The sequence below is a fragment of the Vipera ursinii genome (genome assembly GCF_947247035.1).
Source record: "Vipera ursinii genome assembly, chromosome: 6".
In the NCBI taxonomy this organism is placed as follows: domain Eukaryota; kingdom Metazoa; phylum Chordata; class Lepidosauria; order Squamata; family Viperidae; genus Vipera; species Vipera ursinii.
Window position 1 is genome coordinate 60,441,318 of NC_139515.1, and position 25,356 is coordinate 60,466,673.

The window sequence follows — 25,356 nt, forward strand, 5'->3', positions numbered from 1 at the left end:
GAAGAAAAGGGAAAGAATATCAAGATTATTATTTATTTTCTCTTTCAAGTAATACATCCATTACTGCATAATCTGAATAGAATGTGTTAGCTTGAGTATGATGGTATTTATTATTACTATATGCTTCTAAACTCATTTAAAGTCTTAAAATTGATACAACATTCAATTTATTTCAATATTAGATCTTGGTTTTAGTGAGTATTAAAAACGTATTCATTATATTTAAAGAAAGGTTTAAATAAAAGGTAGTGTGGCCTTCTATTATGTTCCATGGAAGGAATACTAGATAATGATAACAATGATGATAATAATAATAATAATATATAAAATTAAAGTTGGAAGGGACCTTGGAGATCATCTAGTCCAACCCCCTGCTCAGGCAGGAAACCCTATACCATTTCAGACAAATGGCTGTCCAGTCTTCTTAAAAACTTCCAGTGTTGGAGCATTCACTGCTTAATTGTTCTAATTGTCAGGAAGATTCTCCTTAGTTCTAGGTTGCTTCTCTCCTTGATTAGTCTCTATCCGTTGCTTCTTGTCCTGCCTTGAGGCGCTTTGGAGAATAGCTTCTTTGTGGCAGCCCCTGAGATACTGGAACACTGCTATCATGTCACTTCTCATCCTTCTCTAGACATACCCAATTCCAGCAACCGTTCCTTATATGTTTTACCCTCCAGTCCCCTAATCATCTTTGTTGCTCTTCTCTGTACTCTTTCTAGAGTCTCAACATCTTTTTTACATCGTGACCAAAACTGTTTGCAGTATTCCAAATGTGGCCTTACCAAGGCATTGTAAACTGGTATTAAAACTTCACGTGATCTTGATTCTATCCCTGTTAATGCAGCCTAGCACTGTGTTGGCTTTTTTTGGCAGCTGCAGCACACTGCTGGCTCATATTTAAGTGATTGTCCATTAGGACTCCGAGATCCCTCTCACAGTTACTACTATTGAGCAAGGTACCACCTATACCAGGGGTGTCAAACTCAATTTCATTGAGGGCCGCATCAGCATTGCGGTTTCCCTCAGGGGGCCAGGTGGGTGTGGCCTGGGTGGGTGTGGCCTACTGGGTGGGCGTGGCTAAAGTACATATGGCCTACTAGGTGGGCGTGGCTAGCTCTACATCGTTCGCATCAAGGGTGCCTTTGGGGGAGGAGTGGGACAGATCTGAGGGTCTCTGGCAGAAGGAGGGTCTCTGGGGCAGGGCCAAGGCAGTGGGGGCCGTTCCCTCACTGTTTCCAGGATGGCTTCGCGGGCCGCATGAAACCACTTTGCGGGCCGGATCCGGCCCCCGGGCTTTGTGTTTGACATGTCTGACCTATACTATACCTATGCATTTGATTTTTCTTGCCTAAATGTAGAACCTTACTTTTTCCACCATTGAATTTCATTTTGTTAGATAGCGCCCAGTGTTCAAGTCTATCCAGATCCTCCTGTATCTTAAGCCTATCTTCTGGAGTATTGGATATTCCTGCCAGCTTGGTGTCATCTGCAAATTTGATGAGTTCCCTATCTATCCCTTTGTCCAAATCGTTGAAGAAGATGTTGAAGAACACTGGGCCCAGAACAGAGCCCTGGGGCACCCCACTACACACTTCCCTCCATGTAGATTCAGTTCCATTGAGGACCACACACTGGGAACAGCCGTTCAGCAAGCTACGAATCCATCTGGTGGTGATGCTGTCTAACCCACATTTTTCTATCTTATCAAATAATACGTTGTGATCTACTTTATCAAATGCCTTACTGAAGTCCAAGTAAGTTATATCCACAGCATTCCTCTGGTCCACTAATTTTGTCACTTGGTCAGATAAAATAGTTAAACTTAATAATTAACCTTCCTGATTAACTTGCCAGATTTCACAGGTCACACAATACCTGTTGTTCCTGTTGTTGTCGTACAGCTTGAGAAATCTTTCTCTGATTTTGTAACAGTTGTTGTTGTTGTTGTTGTTGCTGCTGCTGCTGGAGGAGCAGTTGACAAGCCTTCAATACAAATGAATGAAGGAAAGAAACTAGTTTACTTTGTACAAGCTCAAATTGAATAGTGTACATTTGTATAAGAAAAATAAACAAAAAACAATTAAAATCATCATCATAGAAAAGCCTAATTTATCAAAGGCTTTACATAATAGAGTTGTTCTTTAATATCTATACTTGTTTCAAATGTAATGTTTGGAAAACTATGGTTATCAAATTACTACTAAGGATTTATGCACATGCATATTTCTACGTGTATATATGTATTTCCACAACATATATTTAAAATACAACCACAGTAAAATACTCTTAAGTGCATCTAATGTACAGGAATGGGGGATAACAAAATTTAGTCGGCCACCATATGAGAACAGCTACTTACAAGCTGAAACTGAGGAAACTGTGGAAGTTGGCTCAACATAGCAATCTGTTGAGGAGAAAATTGGGGCCCCATATTGAAAAGGCCTGGATTCAGACCACTGTTAGGAAATTGCTTAAGCATAGAGGCAGAAACCTGTATGAAGAGAGAAAAAAAAAACAAATTTCCAATAAGTAACAGAACAACAAAATCATTTATGAATAGAAACATTCTAAATCTAAATTACTTTCAATCACTATCATTTATGGTATACCCATTTTTGTTTCTAAAATGTAAGAATACTGTAAAGTTTTTGCTTACAAGGAAGAATTGCTGAAAGGCAGCTCACAACTGAATTATAGAAAGCCAGCAGGAACAGTTAACTGGGTTGAGGAGAGGTTGTGGATTAATTATTCCTCATCCACCATATAAAGGTAAATGTATTTGAAAACTGAACATAAAATTGAACTATTTTTTAAATTAAAATAGAAATATAGGATCTAAGTTACTCATCAGGTTTGAATTTTGATCTGTGAAGATTGGGTAAAGGAAATGAAAAGATGAAAAGTGGCTAAATGGAGATGGGTGGCAACATGGTAGGTGGACCAAAACTAAGACTTTCTTGAACCAACAAAACAAGATTGGGCGAAGATGAGACAGAAGTTGGAGGCCAGATGGTGGATGTGTCTCGGTCAAATGGTGAGGAAAGCTGGACAGTGAATGTTATCTGATCAGCTCTAGGCTCAGAAGAACTACCCTTGGGTGAGTTGTACTGGAAAGATTGTCCCAGTGGAAGGTATTTAAATCTCTTCTGGCTCAGCAACTTCAACCCAGTGCCTAGGAGAGTAGTGATGTTGTCTCTCCAAAATTTGTCCCTCCAGATTTTGGTCATGCCTCAGTCTTCAAATCAAAGGATGTAAGGTAATGATAATTGTTCAGGACATTCTGGTAGTGGTCAGGGGTTATAATGTGATATAGGGATCATTTTGAAGAGCAGGAAGAAGAGCTACAACCAAGACAACAGTCAGAGAAAAGAAATTTGAGTCTGAAACAGAAATGTAACCTAAAAAAGCATCTCAGGCATGACATTATCTATCTTCAAGAGAATAGAGAGGGTCAAGCTTGAAAAATTACATTTCTTTCGTCTGATCACTGTCTTGGATGCAGGTCTTCTTCCTGTTCCTCAAGGTTACACCTCCCCCTTGTTAAGCAACTGTTCCAATGACCAGGTCCTTAAGTGAAATGCTACCATCTCATTCAGATAAAACTAACTCATACAGCTATGTCAGTGTTATTCTCTCTCTAGCATACAATATCAAGTGCACAAAATTTGGTTGTAAATGTGTGCAAGCATTGGAAAATGATTTTGTAATAACCTTTTAATACTGTTAGATAACTGAGGTAGTCGCTGAACAAGGAGTGTGTTACTAGAGCAGTGGTCCCCAACATTTTGGGCACTAGGGACCAGTTCCATGGAGAGAGGTTTTTCTGTGGACCGGATGGGGTATGGTTTAGTGTGCTGCCTGCATCCTGCGGATGAAGCTTCACTTGTTTGTGCAACCTGATTACTGGCTTGCCGTGGACCAGTGCTGGTCCACAGACTGGGAATTTGGGACCCCTGTACTAGGGCATATTCCTAGAGCTTATTACAGGGGCCCGGTTTTAGAGGTGATGGACCGTGAAGTTGTGACATTGGGTTAAATTGGGGTCTGACTATATTGCATAATTTGATGCGGGTCTCTTCTTGATCTCTTGGATCTCCTCTTGGAGCCATTGGTGGAATTTCTCTGTTTTTAGTATAAGGTATTTCAATTACCGTGGGTGGGTGGATTCTGGGAGGTCTTAGGAGTCTATGGCCATCATGGACTTGTCACAGATAATCTTGAGCCTGATTCACACAGTGTCCAGATGTTAAATTTAGTGTTTACTTCTCAGTAATATTTGTAATAATGGGAGCACTCCTGGTTATTTGGAGAATCACTGCTTAGAAGAGTCTCCACATGGTGAGAAGTCAGACAAGGATGGTTCACTCTAGGCATCCGATATATCTAGATGGATTCCAGACAACACCTGGTTGTTTGCTGGTACATGGAATACTCTGCTTTTAACCTACAGAATCCTTAAAGGCTTGGTACCTAAACACCTACTCCAGGTAGAACTGATTCATTTAGTTCACTAATCCCAAAGGAGGATGCTCAGAATAACTGGTTATTTCCTACAATGTAATGCTTTTCTAGTTATATCCAAATTATGGAATAACCTGCCTCTGGGGACTAAAATATGCCCCCCTTATTGGGTATTTCAGACTTTTTTTGTTTTAAAATTTAGATATATACAAACATTTTGGGTATTTAAGACCAATGTTTTAATGGGAAAGCAGAATTGTAATTAGTAAGGATAATTAAGGACTTTTTAACAGCTTGTTGAAATATTATGGTAGACAAATCTGTCTTTGTCAAGGCAATGTCTAGAGATGGAAAAGAATTAGCAGCTAGAGCTCATCTGATACTGCAAGTTGATAAAAAGTTTGAATTTGAGTTGTAGCCAAATAAACTGATAATTAAACCAAAGAAAATCTTTTATGAATAAGAAAATGTAATTATTTCAATTGCTAAGGTTATTCAAAGTTAACTTAAAATGTAAATATAAACTAGAGACATCACTGTACTGCTCAGTATACTTCAAGTATCACAATAGACCTCTAGCAGTCTATCAACTGGAAGCAACTGTAGCTATTGCACTGAAGAGGCACTTATTGTCAAGGAAGCTAATGCAGTGGAAGATTTCCCCCCTCCCCCTTTGGAACAGTCTAGAGACAGCAAAGTATGTAAAAATGAGTTCAGAATTGCAATAAAACAATTTTCCTGCTCAGAATTAAGTAGAAAGTGAGTTTATCTATTATCTGGCTTTTAATGAAACCATATAGAGAAAAGGCAGACTGAACAAAATTCTACTTTTATAACTGTTTAATTGCAACCTCTTGTGTTGATCTGTAGAGCAGTTGTAAAACTATTTACAATTAAGCTTTTATGCTGCTTACCTGGGGGGAAAGAAATTGAGGAGGCACTTGTGCCCGAATATTGGGGGAAGGATTTAGCGGCTGCACTGGTGGGTGCATCCCTCTCGATTGTGCTGTGCTATTTCCAAACAGACCTTGATTGCCACCCTAAAAACAGAACAGTAACTATCAATTCAAATGTATCAATATTTTACAAATAGTCTCTAATTAGTATTATTCATGGAATATTTCAATGTGCTGTTAAGTGCTACGTTATTTAGGGCATATGAATGCTGGTTACCTTAAATTCACTCTGCTCTGACTAGCTTTTTCCAAGTTTATCCCCTTCCGAGAAGCTGATTTCATATCACACTCATTTCTTTAAAAGTAGAAACAAAAACATAATAGCCCTCTTCATTGTGGAATCTAGAAAAAGACTTCCCTGCACAAATTTAATCTGACTTTTTAGTTGTAGTATTTCCCAATAGTCTATTTACTGACTCTAAATAAAGGTTTGCTGGAAGGTGTTAATAAGAGGTCAAGGGAACAAAGGAATATACAGAATTATTAGAAAATAGGGTTAAGATGAAGAGAGAGAAAAAGAGATTAAACATTAGGCTCTAGAATAGATATTGGTTTATTTTAGTATAGTCATAAACAAACCACATTTTAATTAAAAATGAGTCCGGAGGAAAAAAATCCAGCTCTCCAAAATCAATATAGGATATAGCCAAGAAGTAATATAACCAAGAATGTGATTTTCTTACTTGTCTAGCAGCGAAGTTTTGGGGGTTGAGCCCTGAGCCGATTGCCCCAAGGCAGACGTTTGGTAATGTGGAACCAGAGGGAGATAGCTTGTAGTTGGGAGAAGGGGAGAAGGGAGAGCAGGGAGCCTCATCCCCAAGGCACCCATCTTGATTGGAGAAAGGCAAAGTCAGCTGAAGCAGTAGTTAGCCAATCAGTAGCAGTTGAAGGTTAGTGAAGCAACAGAATGCAAGAAGAGAAACAGTGACAGTGAATGATCAAAAGTACATAAAATGCATTTGCTTAGCATTAAAAGGACAGTTTCTCATAGATTACACTACTTATTTTGGAGATGTGGTCTAAAAGGAGACAAAACAAACAACCACATTATTTTAAATCTTTTTTTCATAGTTAATGTCAAACTCACAGAAAATAGTCTTCAATGAAAGGTCTAAATCCCGTATCTCTGATTTCTGGAAAATTCCATTTATATATTTGTACAATTTACCCACTGCCTCAATTCCCATGGTCCATTCACAGATCATAAATGTTCCTTTTCAGCATATATAGAATTAAGTAACACTTAAGAGGAGCTGAGACACATAGAGAAAGTCCTTGGGTTACCATGTTAATTGGGGCCAGAATTCCTGTTGCTAAGTGATAAAGGTGTAAAGTGCAATGTCATTTTACTGCAACATTTAAGCAGTAATTCCAGCACTCCCCATTCTGGTTGTTACGCAAGAGCCTCCTTGCAACTTCCAGTCAACTTCTAGTAAGAAAACTCAATGTGAAAGCTGTTCGAAAGTTACAAGTCCCAGGCAGCTCTCAAGTAAGCCAGGAGGCAAATAGGCAGCAGCTGCTGAGTGTGCTGGTGGCCACTGAAGTGCAGCAGGCCTGGGGATGGCTCCTGCTGGGTGATGGAGTATGTACAGGTAATCCAGAGTTATGAGCATTCACTCAGAGCTCAATCAAAGTTACACAATAAGCACCTCCTAGTGTTGACGAGCAAGTACCAAAATTATGAATGTTGCAGCACCACAGCAGTTGTTTGCCCTTACGAACGACTGCAGAGGTTCTGCAACATTCACCCTATTTCCTCCCACTGCTCCCCCCTTCCATTCTGCCATGCCTGATTCACTTACCTTGCAAAAATCCTCTCTACTGTGGTTTTGTTGCCTTTGAGTGAGGAGTCGATGGAAGCTCCTGGGTGCTGTAATATCACACAACGTAATATCCTTTTTTGCGGAGAATGGATGCCTGAACTCTCACGAGTTTATGGATCCCAGAAACTTTCATTTTTGGGGTAAAAAATGTTTGTGGTTCCTGTCCCCCGCCCCCCAACTCCTTTTCGCCACTGCCGGAACACTTTTCACCTGGATGGAGACGTTTGGGAGACTGGGACCTTTGTCTGCCTGCAAATGGGGTACTTGGGAATGGAGCGAAACACTCCATTTCCAAGTGCCCCATTTGCAGGAAGACAAACCTTCCAGTCTTCCCAAGGTCTCCGTCTGGGTAAAATGTGTTTGAGCGCCTATGGGGCACTTTGAAATGGAGTGGAACGCGGTGGCGGAAAGGAGTTGGGGGGAACCCATTCTCTGCAAAGGAGGATGGATGCCTGAACTCGTGCAATATTACTGCACCCAGCAGCTCCCATCTAATCTTCCTCAAAGGCAGACACCGCGGCAGAGATGAGACAGATCTTTGCAAGGTGAGTCTGGCACAGCAGGAAGGCAGAGGGAAGCATCGGGGAGGCCTTGGGGGCCTGTTCCATCACTAGGGCCCACCCTCATGGTCTTCCCCACCCTGAGATACCTCGTGTGTACTTAATGAACCGCACATTCAATTAGCGAATGCGTGGGCGAAAGCAGGGAGTGATCTCGCTAAAGTTACAAGATTCATTCCCATGAATTCTTGAGTTATGAAAGGAATGGGAAGGCTCCATTCCATTTGTAACTCAAGGACTACCTGTATGGCTATTAAGGTGTGGTGAGGCTGGCTACTGCCAGGTGCACATGTGATCAGAGTAGTGCAAATATAGCATGGCAGCTACTGGGTGCATGTAGAGCCGTTGAGGTGTGATGCAACTGTGACTGCTGTCAGGAGGGAGGAGGTGTGTGGGTGGCTCCCAAAGGTGGGGGGAGGTGTTTCAGGCATGCATGCAAATGAGATCTTTGAAAACTACCTGTAACACTATCAGAGATCAGAACAGAGCTGAAAAATTGCTTTCCTGAAGGAAAAGCCCTATGCTGAAAGGAGTAGGCGACTTCAAAACAAAAAATGAGAAGAAACATCACTACCATCAGTTCCAGATCATAAAACCCAGGCAGTCTCACTGACTGTTCATATATATTGGACTAAAATCCCAGGAACAAGATAATCTGAATTACATCTCAAAAACCACACCCCTAAGCAGAATTCTCCAAAAGGCTTTTAGCTCCCTCCTCATCAGGGAGCCTACTTCCTTATTCATGCATGCCAAAATAGGTACATTAAGAAGCAGATGAACTAATATAGATGCTTAGTACACATTTACCCCTTTAGGCTTGGGGCTAGGCAGAATATAAAAGCTCGATTATTTGCTTGCTTCATGTTGTTCTTTGACCAATGTGTTAACAATATCTAGTATTTGTAACTCTGTCACTTTCAGTATTACCCAAAACTACATGAGAACAAAAATAAAGATGGTAGATTTTTTATAGTTTTATTTTGCAGTTAACTACACATAAAATGAATATGAGCCAACCCAAGAATTTCTAAAAATCTGCAAGGGTGTTAGCATTATAAATGATACAATTAGAACTGTGGTCTCAGGGAAAAATCATTAGTGGTTCATTGGCAGCAGTATTTATTGGACTTTGGGACTCTGTGATTATGGATTTGAAGTAATTGTTAATAAGTCAAGTGAAGATTTTGATTTTTCTGCCTCTATCCAGTCTTCATTACTTTGTAGATCAAAGCTAATTCTTTATGGGTCCAAAGTGATCAACCTCTTCCTAATATTTTACCTCTATTTTTGAGACCTATAAGTCTATCAAAACTATAATGAATCTCCAGAGAAATGGAAAGGTAAGTTGTGAGATCACTTGAAGAACTAAAACTAGAGATAAGCAATCTGGTCTTCCTAATAGGGTGCTTGTGTGTGCCATATTTCTGAACAACTATACTTTAAGGTGGGAAGTGTAGAACAAAGAAGTACCCTTCCAAAAAATTATCCAATATGGCTCCAGTATTCAGACTGCTAAATCTAATAAAGTGAAAGGCTAAGTTCACTTAGCAACTTGGCAAATAAGTAGAAATCCCTGGCCATGCTGCTATTAAGGTAGCATGGACTCTTATGGAATGAATTTGTACATAATTGGGAAAAACCAGGTTATATATAAGACAATACAACAGTACAGTTACTCAGAGATTATGCTGGCAAGCAACTAGTTGTTCTACAACAAAAAGAAATTTTAATTATTAGAAATGAGCAGATCCTGAGCACACAAAAAGCTAAAACATGGCACACTTATAAAGAATATAAAACTGAAATTGCTAAAGATATGAAGAGTGATATCCTAACCCAAATAAAATCTGAAAACAATTTTTCAAAAGAAAGTCATATAAGATACGAAATAACTTTCTTATAATGTAGAGAATCTACTGAAGGACAAGTTTACTAGAACTGAATATTAGATTTGCTTGAAGAAAACCAACTTTACTTAAAAGAAGCAGTTCAGCAATTGGCTCTAAAAGCCTTCTTGTCAATAGAATTGCATATAAACTCCATGAGAGGTAAGTAATTTTCCCCCCAGTCCTTCAATAACTGCTGAAATTTAAATGCAAGTAGAATTATTAATATTAATGAATAATTATTGTTCCATAATGTTACTCTGAAGTAATCCTTAAGAATGCTAAGAAGAAAGGAAATTAAAATACTGCATTTAAGGATGCTATTTCAAGTAAAAGTTCCACATCTTAGGGTAACATTGAAAATCCTCAACATGTTGTACCAATGTACCATACAACTTGCACTCACAGTGGTTTTGCAATCTTTAAGACAACAGATACCACTTGTAAAATATCCACATATCAATACTCCAGGCTATGCAGAGAAGAAAGATATAAATGGTGCGTATTGCTGTGATCCAGCATACCCATAAGCTTATGATCTATCCAGAATGTCCAGAAATTGTGAAATTTTGTGAGTAGCATAAGATCAAAACCAATTGATCTTATACAGATTTTGACTACTCTCAATACTAGAAAAAACACAACCACAATGTATCACCAATGAGTTATAATACACTTCTCAATATTACAAATATATTGAATTTAGCTCAGTGAATTAATCCTTTATTTATTAGTCAAATTTGTACAGCCACCTATACAAAAGCGATTCTGGAAAGTGTTCAACAATAAAAATAAAAAAGAAGGAATATAAAAATATAAAATCCAGATTAAAAATGAAATTTTATAAAAACAAATATACAACCCTCAGTAAAGGGAGGATAAGTATGGGCACCTTGCAACAGTCGTATGTGTTGAGAGCAGAATGTGTTTAAATCTCTTGGGAGGAATAAGGCTGTGAGATTAGAGGGAATAAAAGTATGCCATCACTTAGCTCAAATGTCAGAGATTGTGATTATGGATAATGTCTGTGATTTTATTGGATGTACTAATTGCAGCAGGCCATATGGAAGAAAAACAAATACAGAAAAAAAGAATGGATATTTAGCTGATCCTACCATAAAGGTGGCTAGTAAGCTTGTAGATGTGCATATTTTCCAGAGAAAAGGCAGGGACATAATGAAGAGTGCAAGTATGTCGTTCACAGGAAAAAAAATCCTCAGAAACTTCTAATTCTGACTCTGGAGCAAGCGTGAGGGAGATGTATCATTGTGTGGAGTCGCTAGCTCTGCTGTAGGAAAGTGCTGCATATACATGGGTCTGATTAATACTGGTAAACTAGTCTAGTCCTTTTCTTATTATAAAACTTTATATGAAAAGCTGTGGAATGGAAAATATAGTTGATAACCCTGGCATATGGATTTGAAATGTAAGAACAGCAAATAGTAAAGACATCTGGACGTAGGCGATCTGATCTTGTGCAGTAGATTTATGTATAGAAGTAAAAATGTAGATTTAATCATGAATAAAGGAGGGCTGAAATATATATCAGAAAGAATGAACCAGTATATCTGTGGGTGTATTCTCATACTATTTATTAAACCTATATGCAAACCCATCTTGCTTAGAGGTGACTCTACAGTAAGTCTGTAAGATAATAAATGAAGTTATTTACAACCACGCACACAAACATATTGAGTCTTCATAAAAAGAACCTTTTTTCCAAATAACTAATGTAAACACTATCTTCAATTTATATCACATAAACAGTATTTTCCCTATAATTTTAAACATGGCTACCTGTGAAAATTAAGACAGAGTAAAAGCTTTTATTTTAGACTGTCATAAAAAAGTATGTCTTACCTTTTCAAAGTAAGGCCCACTTTCTGGGTTTCCCATATCTTTGGAGTTAGGAGGACGAAAACCAGATCGATTCTTTCTCATTATGTCATGAAAATCTCCAAGATTCATGCCTCGTTTGTCTACCTCAAACTTCTTATCTTGGAGACCACCTGAAGAAGTATGAAAAGATGTATTCTTGCCAATTACCATTATACATTACTGTTAATTGCTAAAATGCTACTGAATTAAATGATTTAAAAATTGTACATTTATATATAATCCTAAATACAAAGTTTCCCTAAAACCATGAAACAATATACTGAAATGTCCACAAATTTGTTATGAATAAAAATATCCTATACTTTTTTCCACAGAAGAATACATAGATGAAACAAAGTGTGTAGATAGTTGGATTTGGCATTGGCTGGCACATTACAGAGGCCCTGACTTTTCCTGGTTTTGCATGGATAATAATCTAAAAGTTCTCTGATTACTTCTAAGCAAAATATAATTATTTATATCTAATAACAGAGGTTTTATATTAGAATACAAACAGAATTTCAAGAATTGTTTACAATTTTTAGCAGAATGAAACCAAATTATTACGACTTCCCAAAACATCACTGCAAAAATAAATAGATTATCATTCACGCTCCATAGGTGTTACCACTTCAAATCAGCTTTTTTTTGTCTATTGTTATGTGGAAATTACATTAATTATCCACAAGTATTCAAAAAGGCTACCCATATTGGCATAAAGCTTGCAATACTGCTCAGTTTTATTTTTTAAAATATTAAGTAAATAAAGTGAAACTGCATCCTTGTGCTATTAGATACATACCTACTGATAAATCCATCTTATTGCCTGAAGTATCCTCAGTTTGATTCTGGAAAAGAAAAGAACAGTTCTCAGAAATCTCTAGCCTGGCACAGTATGAAAAATAATGTATCTTACTGTGTAGTTTATTTTTTACTACTGAAGACATATCCAAAATATAGCAAGAAATGTCTAAACCTCCCCCACAAAGTTAGAAAAACTAATTCCCCAGCCTCTTTGGAAACAAACCAGTCATTAAGATATTCTATTGGCTAGAATGTTATGTTATGTTAAAGATAAATCTAGATTTGTTTAATATATACTGCCAAGTACAGCCTTTGCTTGGCAATTTGGGATGAAATGTTCTTGTAACTTTTAAAAGACACAAAGCTATAGTGCTGCAGTACTAATTATTTGAGTTCAAACTAAATCTATATGCTACCTACACCTGAATTTTAAGCGAGAAAGTCTCAAGAGCAGGCATATACTTAGAACAATGGGAATCCCACAACATATGAAACCTGTACCAGGTTAAGAAGCCACAGTACAGACTGAAGATGAACAAACTAATTGAGCAGGCATTCCCTGTTACATTTTATGGAAACAAAATGAAGAAGCAGGATAGAAAAAAATTAATGCTTTTGAATTCTGGTGTTGAAGAAGACTTCTAATAATGCCATAAAAACCCAACAAATAAACAAATGGATCATAAAACAAATTAAACCAGAGTTCCTACTCATGACATCAATGAACAGGTTCAAACCATAATGAGACATAATGTGAAGATCTGGCTCTCAGGAGGTCTATAATGCTTAAATACAAAAGGAAAAAGAAGAGGCTGACCAGAAACACCAGACTGAAGACAACTCACCCTATAAGTAGTGCTTGACTTATAATCCTTTGTTCAACAATTGTTCGAAATTTTGACAGAACTAAAAAAAATGGTCTTATTACCCATGCCTGAAGTTATGGCTGTTGAGCAACCCCAAGTCACTTGATCAAAATTCGGGTGTTTGGCAGCCCACCTCAACTTATGACTACAGTGATGATGCAACTCCCCTTCCTATTTTTTCCCTGCATCTACGCCCTTATGGCCAATCCCCATAGTGGCACTTCTCAGTGGTAGCACCAGGACTGGAACTGAAATTGAAACTGTCCAGCAGTCTCAGCCAGCTACCACTGCCTCCAAGCTTCTACTTCACTGCAGTGCTGCCTCTATCAGTGAGAAATGCCACTTCAAATCCCACACTGCAATCACCCCAGCATCACTGTGCAAAGCCTCAATTACCCCTGCCTTCTGTGATCCATAGGTCCTACTGTGTTCAGCTCACCTTTGCTGCTTTCCTGATCTTGCCAATGCACTGCCTGATTCCATTGTATGTAAACTGATTGCAGGCCATGCCAGGCCTTCTTGCCAATGCTATTTATATCATTCTTCAAGCCATTCATGCCATTCATTTTCCAAATAGCATGTCCCATTCTTGTGATCTTCAAAAAGCTTCCAAATTCTGAAGCATTGTGAGAATGGGTTTCCTGCCATTTTCCAAACAGTACACCCATCTGAGGAAGACCAGAAACTTTCCAAAAGATTGTGAAAACGGGGCACATGGTTTGGAGAATAAGCAGCATGAGTAGCTTAAAGAATGGCACACGTGGCCTCCAGAAGAAAGCCCTCAGTGGCTAGCAGCTACCTCACATATAATAGAGTCAGGCCAGGTATGCTTCGGCTGGGATAGGGCATGCTGCTGGGTCAGCTAGGATTCCAGGATTTGTCCTGTTACAACTCAGGGCTTCTTGCAGTTTCAAGTGATAAGTGAAGGGTACTTGAAAAATAGGGTCTGTCCCTGTTCCTTCTGCAGATAAACACAGCAGGCTAGTATGGCTCCTGATAACCATAGTTAACCATTCAGAAGAGGGCCTCTCAGGTTTTTTTTTTTTTAAAAATCAGTGTGCATGTTCAGAATTTTGATAATATTTTTATATTAAAAAGTAGGTATTAGAAAGAGCTACTTCCCAGAAGGCAATTGACAAGGCTCAGGTGCATTACTGGAAAAACAGGCTGGAGGTTAGGGCACTGTGCCATGCCAACACAAATTTTTAAAAAGTAAAAACAATTTAAAATTTAAGTTGATTTAAAAACAACTAAAATAAAAACCTTCCAAATTTTCTATTTTTCTACTGCTGTGTTCTATACTATTTGAATGTGCTGCTTTAATTCAATGTAGTGATTTGGCTTCAGAGGAATTGGGGCAGATAGGCAGAGAGAATGTCTTGGCAAGTGGGACAATCCCAGAGGCCTTACAAAAAAGACTGCTTCTTATTCTGCAGTAAGGGAACAAGCACAAAGCCTGGGGACAAAAGTATTCTCATGTGGAACTGCATGAAGGATGCCTTTCAATCCAAAGCTAATGCAGAGAAGAAAGCAAGTAGAAGCCTATATATGCAACATATGATCATAACTCCTTTGCCAAGAAAGCAACAACACATGCACATAAATAGCAGCATTATAACCACATAAATAAAGATAGCACTATGGTCAATAGTGCTTAGATTGCCATGGTTTCTCACAGCCTATTCTTGTAAAACAGAAACTCATTTCACCTGCACTTTTATGGTAGCGTGCAAAAAGGATAGGTATTACTTTCAAAACAAAACAGCATTCTGATTTAACTGTAATCTACATATAATCAATACATGAATCCAAATACCTACTGTTTACAAAAATAAAAATTATATTTTTTTAAAGTTTAGTGAGCAATATTCAACTAGTACAGAAATCAACTATTTTTAAATCACTGGTGTTTGGTTCTGTTGCTTGTCCTATCTGCCATAATCTCTGATCTTATTGTAATTAAGTTAATTTATGTGTAAATGAAATAGTTCTACATTCTCTCCCTCATTTATACCTCTACCCGGGTCCCCTTCTGGTGCTGCTTTTCTGTGTTTGTTTTTAAATTATAAACCCCCTAGGCATTGATCTGTGAAGTATTATACAATTGTGTGGCGAAGTTAATAGAGGATATCTGTCTATCGTGTGTGTGTGTGTGTGTGTGTGTGTGTGTGTGTGTGTGGTGTTATATAAACTACTAATATAATTTCACAGATAATTATAAATCAGTCACTTGCACCATATAGTGTCTTATGAAAAAAAGGAATTTCTTATAATTGTGCCTAGTTGGGTAACTATTTTTGCCTTTCAAATATTAGTAAATAATTTTTGCAACAAGAAGTACATATAATGCCTTACCAACAATCCCATATTTGAAATCTGATCAGATAAGGTATTCATCCATGAATCACTACTTCCTCCTTTTAATGAACACTGAAAACAGAAATGATTAGTTTAAATTTCATCCTACGCTGCAAAATCTTCAATTTAAATAATGCTATACTGTATACTCATCACAAAACTGAAATTGGCTGATCCTAATTTCAGCTGTTAATCAAAAAGCAATCAAGTTTAATATTAAATACATATGGACTTATTGCATACTGATTTATTTAGGGGAAAACATTACAGGTGCTGTATAGAATTACTAACTGCAGTTACTATTATCAAATCTATCTAACATCCACTGCAAGTCTTTTGGCTTCTCAGGCAATACACAACATGATCTCCATACTAAAGTACCTATACTCTTATATTTCCAACCCAGACACGTGCCTTTATTCTTAAATACACCAAACAAATAAGAAGATGTCATACATCCTTGTTTTATTCCATCTTCAATGTTGAGTTTTTGCTAAGCATTCCAATTATTCTCAAGATGCTTCACTTAGTGGTCTTACTGCATTTGGTATCTCTATTCATGAAAAATATTCCATAGCTCAAGTCTATTCATATGCTTCATCATACGCTTTCTCTGGAATAAAAGAAATTCTATTTCTCAATTATCTGCTGAAGAATAAAATTCTAGTTGGAACATCCCTCTCCACCATAAAGCTCCATTGTACTTCCTAAATTTTGCTCACTGGCACCTCTCATACTCTCTACATCAGAATTTCAATCAGGAACAATCCAATTTCCCTGTTGTTTTTACATTAATTCTTGCCCCCTTTCCCTTCTTTTCGAGGAACAACAGCAGCATTTTTCCATTGACTATGCATACATGCAGCATTCACTCATAAAAACAGGTCACACAAAAATGCTATAAGCAAACCTCACACATTAGATGTCAGTCTCTTTATCAACAGACTACATTCATATTTTAACATTTTTTCCAGTTGCAATACTTATACATTCAATATTCTCACAGTACTGATGTGCCTTTTTTTTGAAAACTAAACATTTATATAGCATTTGTTTCTATTCTGTTCTTCAACTGTCATTCTCAATAAATCTATAAAATATTCTTCCACCATTCTAAATCATTCCATCACTTTTATTTTTAATTCTATCCATGTTGCTGAAGGTTCTTCAATCAACGTCCAAAACTATTTTTCAGTTTCATTAAAATTACAGTTTTTTCTGTGTGTTCTTTTTTCTTTTGATATCTTTTTCAGTGTCATAAATTTCAGAAAATATTCAGCATGTTTCTTTCTTATCATGTTTTTCTGCAGCAATGGTTCTCTTACATGCACTTCTCATTATGTGCAACTTTTCATTTTCTCATTCTATTCAAGCATACTTCTATGGCACTTCATTACATAATTCTTATCACTCTCTTTCAAGAATTTTCAGTATCTTCTTCTTTTTTACTTCTTCTTTACTTTCATTCTATTAGGAAGTAATCTATTTCCTAATACTCTTTTTATATAGGACTCCTTTCTTACTATATTATCTTCAGAACTATTAAAAGGCTGGTCTGGCAAAATTTGAGAAGTATTATCTGCAGTTTGTTTGCCATCTGTTTCAGAGTAGTGTATCTTAATGATGTGGTTTTATGGTATTATGACTTCAGTTTAACTGTATACAAACTACAGAAAATAAGTAATAAACAATAAAGCCAATCATGTTTTTATAACTTTCAGCCCTCTGCCACATATATGTGTATGCAAACATATTTAAACCATGCATCTGAAATGTCTATGGAGATTCTCAATCATCCAGGTCATAGTTGTTCCAAAGGTGCTTTTTCAGAAGGCAACTGGACTTCCTTGTTTTTCTTTGAAGATGTTTCACTTCTGATCCAAGAAGCTTCTTCAGCTCTGACTGGATGGGGAGGAATGGACCAGCTGTCTGCAAGGAATATAAATCCTTCCATTCCCCACCATCCAGCCAGAGCTGAAGAAGCTTCTTGGATGAGAAACGAAGTGTCTTCAAAGAAAAAACAAGGAAGTCCAGTTGCCTCCTGAAAAAGCACCTTTGGGACATGCGTTTGAAATCAACCTTTTAAGGAGATAACCATCATTCACTATTTCCATTTAGCATATCATTTTTTCCTACTTTCTTCTCATTCCTACCCATCCATTCATGTCACCACCAAATCATTGTTAATTATGCACCTTCAATACATTATATTATCAAGCCATTTATAAAAAATACTACTCTTTAGCACAAATATAACATAGTTAACATTCTGTATCACTAGCAGTTTAAGAGAATGATATTCATTTATCTATAAGATTACATCACAAGACTTTTCCCACCTTAATTTGTGGTTTCTTTCCTCCTTGTCCCCAGCTAGTTGAATTATGGGAGGAATTACTTCCCTGAGAGCCTGCTGTGTTCCAGACTCCTCCCTCCTCTTCCTCTTCCCAGCTGGAATGCCGTGTTCCTAATACTGGCCCATCATTATCGCCCCAGCCATCTTGAGGTGATTTGGAATCTTTAATGGAAAATAAATGTCAAAAACATACTAACAAAAAGACCAACAGCCACCCTAAATTTCCCATGTCTATTATTTCTATTATTTTATTTTACAATCCAGGATCGAAAAAGCAGCAGTAGATACTAAAGGATTTTAACCTTCAGTAAACCTGTTAACATGGATCTGGTAACCGACAGGTCAACTTTTTAAAGTTTTTCCTGGAGATTATCATTTGCAGTTGTAGATCCCTCCATTTTAATCTGGAAATAAAGGCCCAAACAAATAGATTTCTTGACTAATTTTGAATTACTAGCATACAGTAATTTTAGAATCACTAGTATATACCAGATTTATTTCAACACTTTATATTATTTGTATGGAACAAATATTTACGATTTAATTTGTCTTAAAATATCCTACAAAATGGGTGCTAAGAGATCAATGACCAAGACAGAAATAAAACAGAAAAATGGAAACCAGTGCTATCCTTCTTGGCCTCAAATAAGGAAATTTTTATTAGACTGTTTCAGAAATGGGATATGGACATGCTAAATTAGAATGCATGAATAAATAAAGTGGTTTATGCTGCTAAAATGATATTTAGTCATTAGGGCTCCTTTTGGTCCTAATTTTTTTCAGAGATTGGTAATTCATAAAGAAAAGAATATATCTGTGTCCAGATATCGCACTCTGAATATATTTCTAGAAATCAATTAATATATTTTGTCTAAAGGCTTAGCAGTATTTTATGACTGTGCTAGAATATTCATAGCTAACTTGGGAAAAAAGAGAATTACAGTATTACATAAGGCCTGGCAAACTGGCATAGCAAAGGCGTTTTATTCAGCTCAGGTTGAAGCCAGAAAGTTCTTTTAACTTATAATCATTATAGTTCATGTTACATAATTCATAACTAATGTTATCCTTTGACAGTAAAATATATTAATATGTGGAAGGAATATTAAGATAACATTAATGTCTGGCTTTGCAATTCTTTCTTTCTATATATTCTTGCCAGCATGTTTCAATATTTTTTTAAAAATGGGTTATGAATAAAATGTTATAATTTCCATTTTATAACTACAGTTTGTGGTGCAGTGGTTAGAATGCAATACTGCAGGCTAACTCATTCACTGCTCCCTCCAGAAGTTCAATTCTGAGTGGCTCAAGGTTGACTCAGCCTTCCATCCTTCCGAGGTCGGTAAAATGAGGATCCAGATTGTTGGGGGCAACGTATTGTAAACCAGTTAGAGAGGGCTGTAAAGCCCTGTAAAGAGGTATATAAGTCTAAGTGCTATTGCTATAGCTGTATCACTTATCGTTCCATTTTAAAAGACAATCCATTCTTTTATAATAACCCCAAACATTTTTACTAGTGAATTATTCCACTATTTCCAAATGTGAGAATAAACTGAATGGCAATTCTGAAGCTAATCATAATCCAATTTACATTATGTTGCTTATTACAGTGATTACACAGAATGACAGATAATTCTGCAAAATCAATTCTGCAAAAAGCAAAGCAGGGTATAATTAAGCTGAAATACTATTCAAACTCTCCTTGAATGTAAACGATATACTCAGTTCCTAGTTGTAGTCAGCTTCTTCTAGTCCCAGCATACCAAAAGGTCATTAGAAATCTGGATTAAAATGGGTAGGGGTTGCATATCCCTAAACCATAATGTGCCATACATAATGTATGGCTTAGCATTAAGTATGAATGCAGCCAATCCTTTCTTCTGGGATTAAATAATTCTAATCAACTACTGACTAATACTAATAAGATGTTTACTCATTCAAAACTGTTATTTGAAGCTAAAGGTAATATTTTTAAAATTTATTAATTTTTTATGCTGCCTATCTCCCCTATAAGGCAATTCAAGGTAGCTTATGTGTTATAAAATGTATATTTGTTTTAATTATTTTTCTAATAATTAAAATATAAAAACTATGCAGATTAAAATTTTAAAACTTTAGGAAAACCAAAACTAAGAGACGAGGTCTTCTTATCCTGTCAACCATCTCCACAGTGATAATCACCCCCTCTTGGAACCTCAAGCCAACTGGCAAAACAGTGTTTTAATACTCTTTTGGAAGGCCAAAAGGGTGGGAGCAGTTCCCACCTCTGGTGGTAGATTTCCACATAGATGGGGCCATGGCGAAAAAGGTTCTTCTCCTTGACCCTGCCTGTGGGAATTTCTTAAGAGACAGGATCTGTAGCAGGCCTCTTCTGCTGGCATAATGGGGTGGGCTAGTCCCTTTGGGGAGCATATATATTAAGATATTTTAATTACAACTTTGCTAAATTTCCATTTTAAAAAATAAAGAGAATTCCCCAGTTTACTGTGGTATTTTTTGTAGAAATGATAAACATGTACAGGGACTAATACAAAATAAACCACATATTAAGAGTAATACTGATCATAAAAGATTATTTAACATACGTAAAAGTAGCAAGTTAAAAAAGAGGAATAATTTTTATAACATTTGCCACAGATTTGTTTAGTTACAGAGAAACCATGGTAATAAGTTGTTTTTGAGATTAAAATCAGTTCCTATGTGTTGGTGGAAATAATAGCATGGAAATAAGCATGGATTGTTTTCATTCATTTGAAATGCAGAAAAGGCACACTTTGAGTCCCCCAACAAGCCACCTTTTTATGCATTTAGAGGCTCCCTTCTGGGATTATAGTGCCAAAATGTAACAGGAAAAAAACCCTAGACCTGGTCTTGTACATGTTTATTCTTCCAATTTATCCAGAAAAAGGCTCGAAAAATATCCCCAAGCACTTCTTTGGATCTAGTGAAACTAGTAATCCAAGGACCTCTTCTCACATTGTTAGTCCATAAATCCCTATTTATCCAAAGTGAACTAACACTGTTAGTCCATAAATCACTACTGTATTTATCTACCCCCATCTTGAAAAAGTGAGATAACTTAATTTGCTTCCTATCTATTTATTTAAGACTTTAGATTTCTATTTTTTCTTGTGGAAACAGCAACAGCTTGTACGGCATGTTCTTGAATGAAAAAAGTCCTCTAAACATATTGTATCTATGTTTTTACTCTAGATACTACATGCCTAAGAATATTATTAGCAAATATTAGCACACTGACTCCAGCTATATCTGATAACTCTTGTGTTCTTGATTGTTGAGTGCTCATTTTCCCTCCTGCTTTCTCTTTCCACACTGCTTATCTGCATGTTTACATCAGAGACTAAATACTGTAATTCTAAAATCTGCTCTAAAATTAAATTCCTAGTTGCCTATAATACTCAGGACTGCTCTATTTAGAGGAGTGTCTCTGTCAATCTCACAAGAACTTCACCTGCCATCCAGTTAAGTTTATATAAGCATGTTTAAACATATAATTTAGTTCCTAACTGCACTTCATATTAATATGGATCCAAGACAGATGTTCCATCAGTCAGCCTTTTGCAACTTGCATACTCTCAAATGTATGGATTCCAACCTCCAGAACAACTAAATCAAGGAGCTGCTGCTGACAATTCTGAAAGTTGGAAGTCCATGCATCTAGAGAGAATCCAGTTTGGAGAAGGATGAGAACATTGGTAGAGGAAGATGAAAAGTAAACTTGATTAAGCATAGTGTCTGCTACTTCATGGCAATTACTGTGGTTAAACACCCATTTTTTCAACCCCTACTTTATCAGCAGGCTATTGTCCTGCAGCCCTGTTTAAGATAACTTAAGGCAGGGGTGTCAAACTCAATTTCATTGAGGGCCGCATCAGCATTGCGGTTGCCCTCAAGGGGCCGGGTGGGTATGGCCTACTGGGTGGGCGTGGCTAGAGTACGTATGGCCTACTGGGTGGGCATGGCCAGCTCTACATCATTCGCATCAAGGGTGCCTATGGGGGCCTGGGCTGGAGTGGGACAGATCTGAGGGTCTCTGACAGAAGGAGGGTCTCTGGGCCAGAGCCAAGGCAGTGGGGGCTGTTCCCTCACTGTTTCCAGGGTGGCTTCGCGGGCTACATGAAACCACTTTGCGGGCCGGATCCAGCCCCCGGGTATGGTGTTTGACATGTCAGACCTAAGGTGAGCAAGAACAATTAACACCAGGCTGCTATGACACTTTTGGATACCATTTTACTAACAGTCACTCAAACTGAGCAAAGGATTGGTTTCTCACATGCAGGAAAAGTGATGAGACAGCACCTTGTACTGACATCTAAGACTCATTTTGGTTTGTGGTTTGTGGACTTTGATAGAATGGATAAAGTGTTCTCTAGCACTAGTTACATGAGATGTTTTAGATCAGGGATGTCAAACTGCTGGCCTGCAGGCCGGATGCGTCATCTGGAAGCCGCGCCCACCCCATTGCCAGCAATGAGAATGGCGAAAAGGCTCCGATATGTTGCACAACGTCACGTTTCACATGTCTAGTTTAGATCCATGCACCTTTTGGTTCTTTTGGGTGGTCTATGGAAGGTAACAGTAGTGGATTCCTGGTTTCAGGAACCAATTAATACTGCTTCAGAGGAGGGATAGAACCGGATGCTGCCTTTAAGGAAGCATTAGTTTATCCTTATTGAAGAGCCTTCCTTGAATTTGGCTTTTTTAGACAGCTAAAGAAGGTGAATGTGGATTTAATTGCAGAGGACCCTAGAGAAAGATGATTTGTCTGGATCCTTTTCAGTCAAAGTTCATGCCTGGGATTAATGCTGAAATGGCAATGATACCCTAATAGATGCCAATTTATAAAGACATGGATAAAGGTGGATAACACTCCTTGTCCTATTTGATCTCTATTTGATTTGGATCTTTTTGGCTCAACCTACAAGAGTTAGGGAACTGAAGTATTGTTTTGCAGAAGTTCTCCTGAGATGTGATTCTGGGTTTGGAATGGTTATGATTAACTTATCAAATATTCCCTTGTGGATTTCTGCTGAACTCAATTCTGTTTCCCTTTTTAATAACTACATGCGCCTGTATGAGAACTTATCCACAGATTTAGAATGAGACACTTATCTGCATGCTTATGATACTTAGCTATACAATGTCATTATGGGATGGCTGGGAAAGACTTGACCCAGTGTTTGGTATCTAAGACCCAAATGGGATGAAGTAAATTAAAGTCAAACTTTAAGAAGAGAGCGAGAAGGCATGGGGATCGTAACTCATGTCCTCACCACCATCAAGATACAGTGCTATAGTATGCTTTATATTTTGAAGTCTACTTAGAAAGTACTGTTGTTGCAGAATACAGCTGCCTATATTCTGGTGAGTGAGATGAATTCCAGCCATCTTATATCTATATTTTAAGTATACTGTATGGCTTCAATAGCTTTGTATCTTAGCTTTCATGATTAAATTCCTATATGGCTCCAAAATATCTTCAAAATACCCCCTCCAAGTAGAAACAACGTATCCAATGCATTTATCCTCACTGAGGAAATTGTTTATTCTTAGTTTAGGCAAAATTAGATGATTAATCAGAAAAGGTTTTACCAGGTTCCTGATTTTCTGTAATCAGAGATTAACATAGCTTTTCTCCTACTTCTACAAGAAACATATTTCTTCTATATAATTCTATATTCTACTTTACAAGAACTAGAGATTTCTAATTAGTTCTAGACTACATGATTAACAGTAAATAGTGAAATCAGAATAAAATAGCAACTAAATCTAGTAGTCCATATCAGCACTAATATTCAGAAAGGCTCATCAGTGTTTATAATATGAAGTCATTGACATTTAACAATAACTTCATATCATAATCACTAGTGGTCCTTTATTTCAGTCTCTAAACATTATTCACGTATTGTTTTTATTCTAAAATATTTTTATAAAACTATATTATTTTCTAGGAACTATTTTTAGAGTTTTCAACAATTAGTTTTAAGTAAAAAAAATAACATTATTGTTGTTTTAAAATAGGAAACTACGAAGTACTTACTAGTTTTCATGGCATTTGATGCACTGGAGGATCCGTTTCCCCATGCGGTAGAAGTCCCTGCATCCTCTACTTCACCCCAACCAGGACTGGCTTCATTTGGTTCACCCCAAGCAGCGGTGCCATTATCTGGTGCAGGAGGTGTGCTTTTGTTCCAGACTAAATACAGAGAGAGTTTTCATTCTAGGCTATTTATTCACTAACGTGCCTTTTTAATGTTCAGAGCAACATAATCTCAAAATACAGGTAGGCCTTGACTTACAACCATTTGTTTAGTGACTGTTCAAAGTTAAAACAGCACTGAAAAAAGTGACTTATGACTGCTTTTAAAATTTATGAGCATTGCAGCATCCCCATAGTCACATGATCAAAACTCAGCCCCTTGGCAACTGGCATGTATTTTTGATGGCTGCAGTGTTCCAGGGTCAGGTGATACCCTTTTGCGACCTTCTGTCAAGCAAATTCAGTGAGGAAGCAGATTCACTTGACGTGTGTTACTAACCTAACTTATTCACCTAACAATTGTGGCAAGAAAGCTCACTTAACTGTCTTGCTTAGTAACAGAAATTCGGAGCTCAATTATGGTCATAAGTTGAGGATTATCTGTAAAGCTTTCTCTTTCCACACAGCTGGTTCTACTTTATCATACAACAGTTTTAGTACCTATTCTGAATCCTACATTACCATGCTAAATCAAAAGAATCAAGTTAACAGTTTGTCACCATTACAGTTATTACATCAAAAGTAAGGTTTGAATTTACAGTCAATAGAATTCAATTTACCGTAATCACAAATTGAGTGTAACAGAGACAAAAGGAGAACTTCAGATAAGAATTCTCTGAATGTGATCAGAAAAATGTTAACATGATATATATGGAATATATCACACCATGATCATATATAACCTATGTAACCCACAATTTGCTCAGAAAAATATTGGCAAAAATATAACAACATATTCTTATATATGCATGATTGTAGTAGTGCATGACATTCAGAAAATACAAGCAGATATGGTTTTAATTCCTTCTTCCGATGTCTGGAAAAACAAAATAACTAACTGGCATCACATAAGTTGCTCAAATGTTCTCCATAGATAAAGTTATTAATATCAGCCTCTGTAACAAAATAATTACTATTACTGTTATGAATATTTACAAGTACCCAATCTATATTATAACAATAAATTGTACATGTTAATCTGATGCAACAGTTTTAGCCTGAAAAGCACCAATCTGTTGGATAGAGATTTGGAAATCTATCCTTTGTGTGTTCATGCTCCCTTCCTAAATGAGAAGTAATAAGAAAAATTTAAATATCCAATAATTTGTAGATTATATCAAA

At 37.0% G+C, this 25,356-nt stretch overlaps 1 protein-coding gene across 23 annotated transcripts in view; it reads right to left on the bottom strand.

Annotated features, from left to right (window-relative positions):
- The window catches only part of TNRC6B (trinucleotide repeat containing adaptor 6B), a 123,138-nt gene that overhangs the window by 16,600 nt on the left and 81,182 nt on the right, over positions 1–25,356 (bottom strand). For all 23 annotated transcript variants that reach the window (XM_083365772.1, XM_083365771.1, XM_083365767.1 and 20 more), the window contains 9 exons: positions 24,016–24,171; positions 17,935–18,113; positions 15,593–15,667; positions 12,370–12,415; positions 11,550–11,698; positions 6,101–6,271; positions 5,376–5,501; positions 2,360–2,491; positions 1,876–1,983 (listed from right to left, as the gene is read on the bottom strand). In XM_083365772.1, the coding sequence (XP_083221898.1) occupies positions 1,876–1,983; positions 2,360–2,491; positions 5,376–5,501; positions 6,101–6,271; positions 11,550–11,698; positions 12,370–12,415; positions 15,593–15,667; positions 17,935–18,113; positions 24,016–24,171 (1,142 nt within the window). The remainder of the gene's footprint in view (positions 1–1,875; positions 1,984–2,359; positions 2,492–5,375; positions 5,502–6,100; positions 6,272–11,549; positions 11,699–12,369; positions 12,416–15,592; positions 15,668–17,934; positions 18,114–24,015; positions 24,172–25,356) is intronic.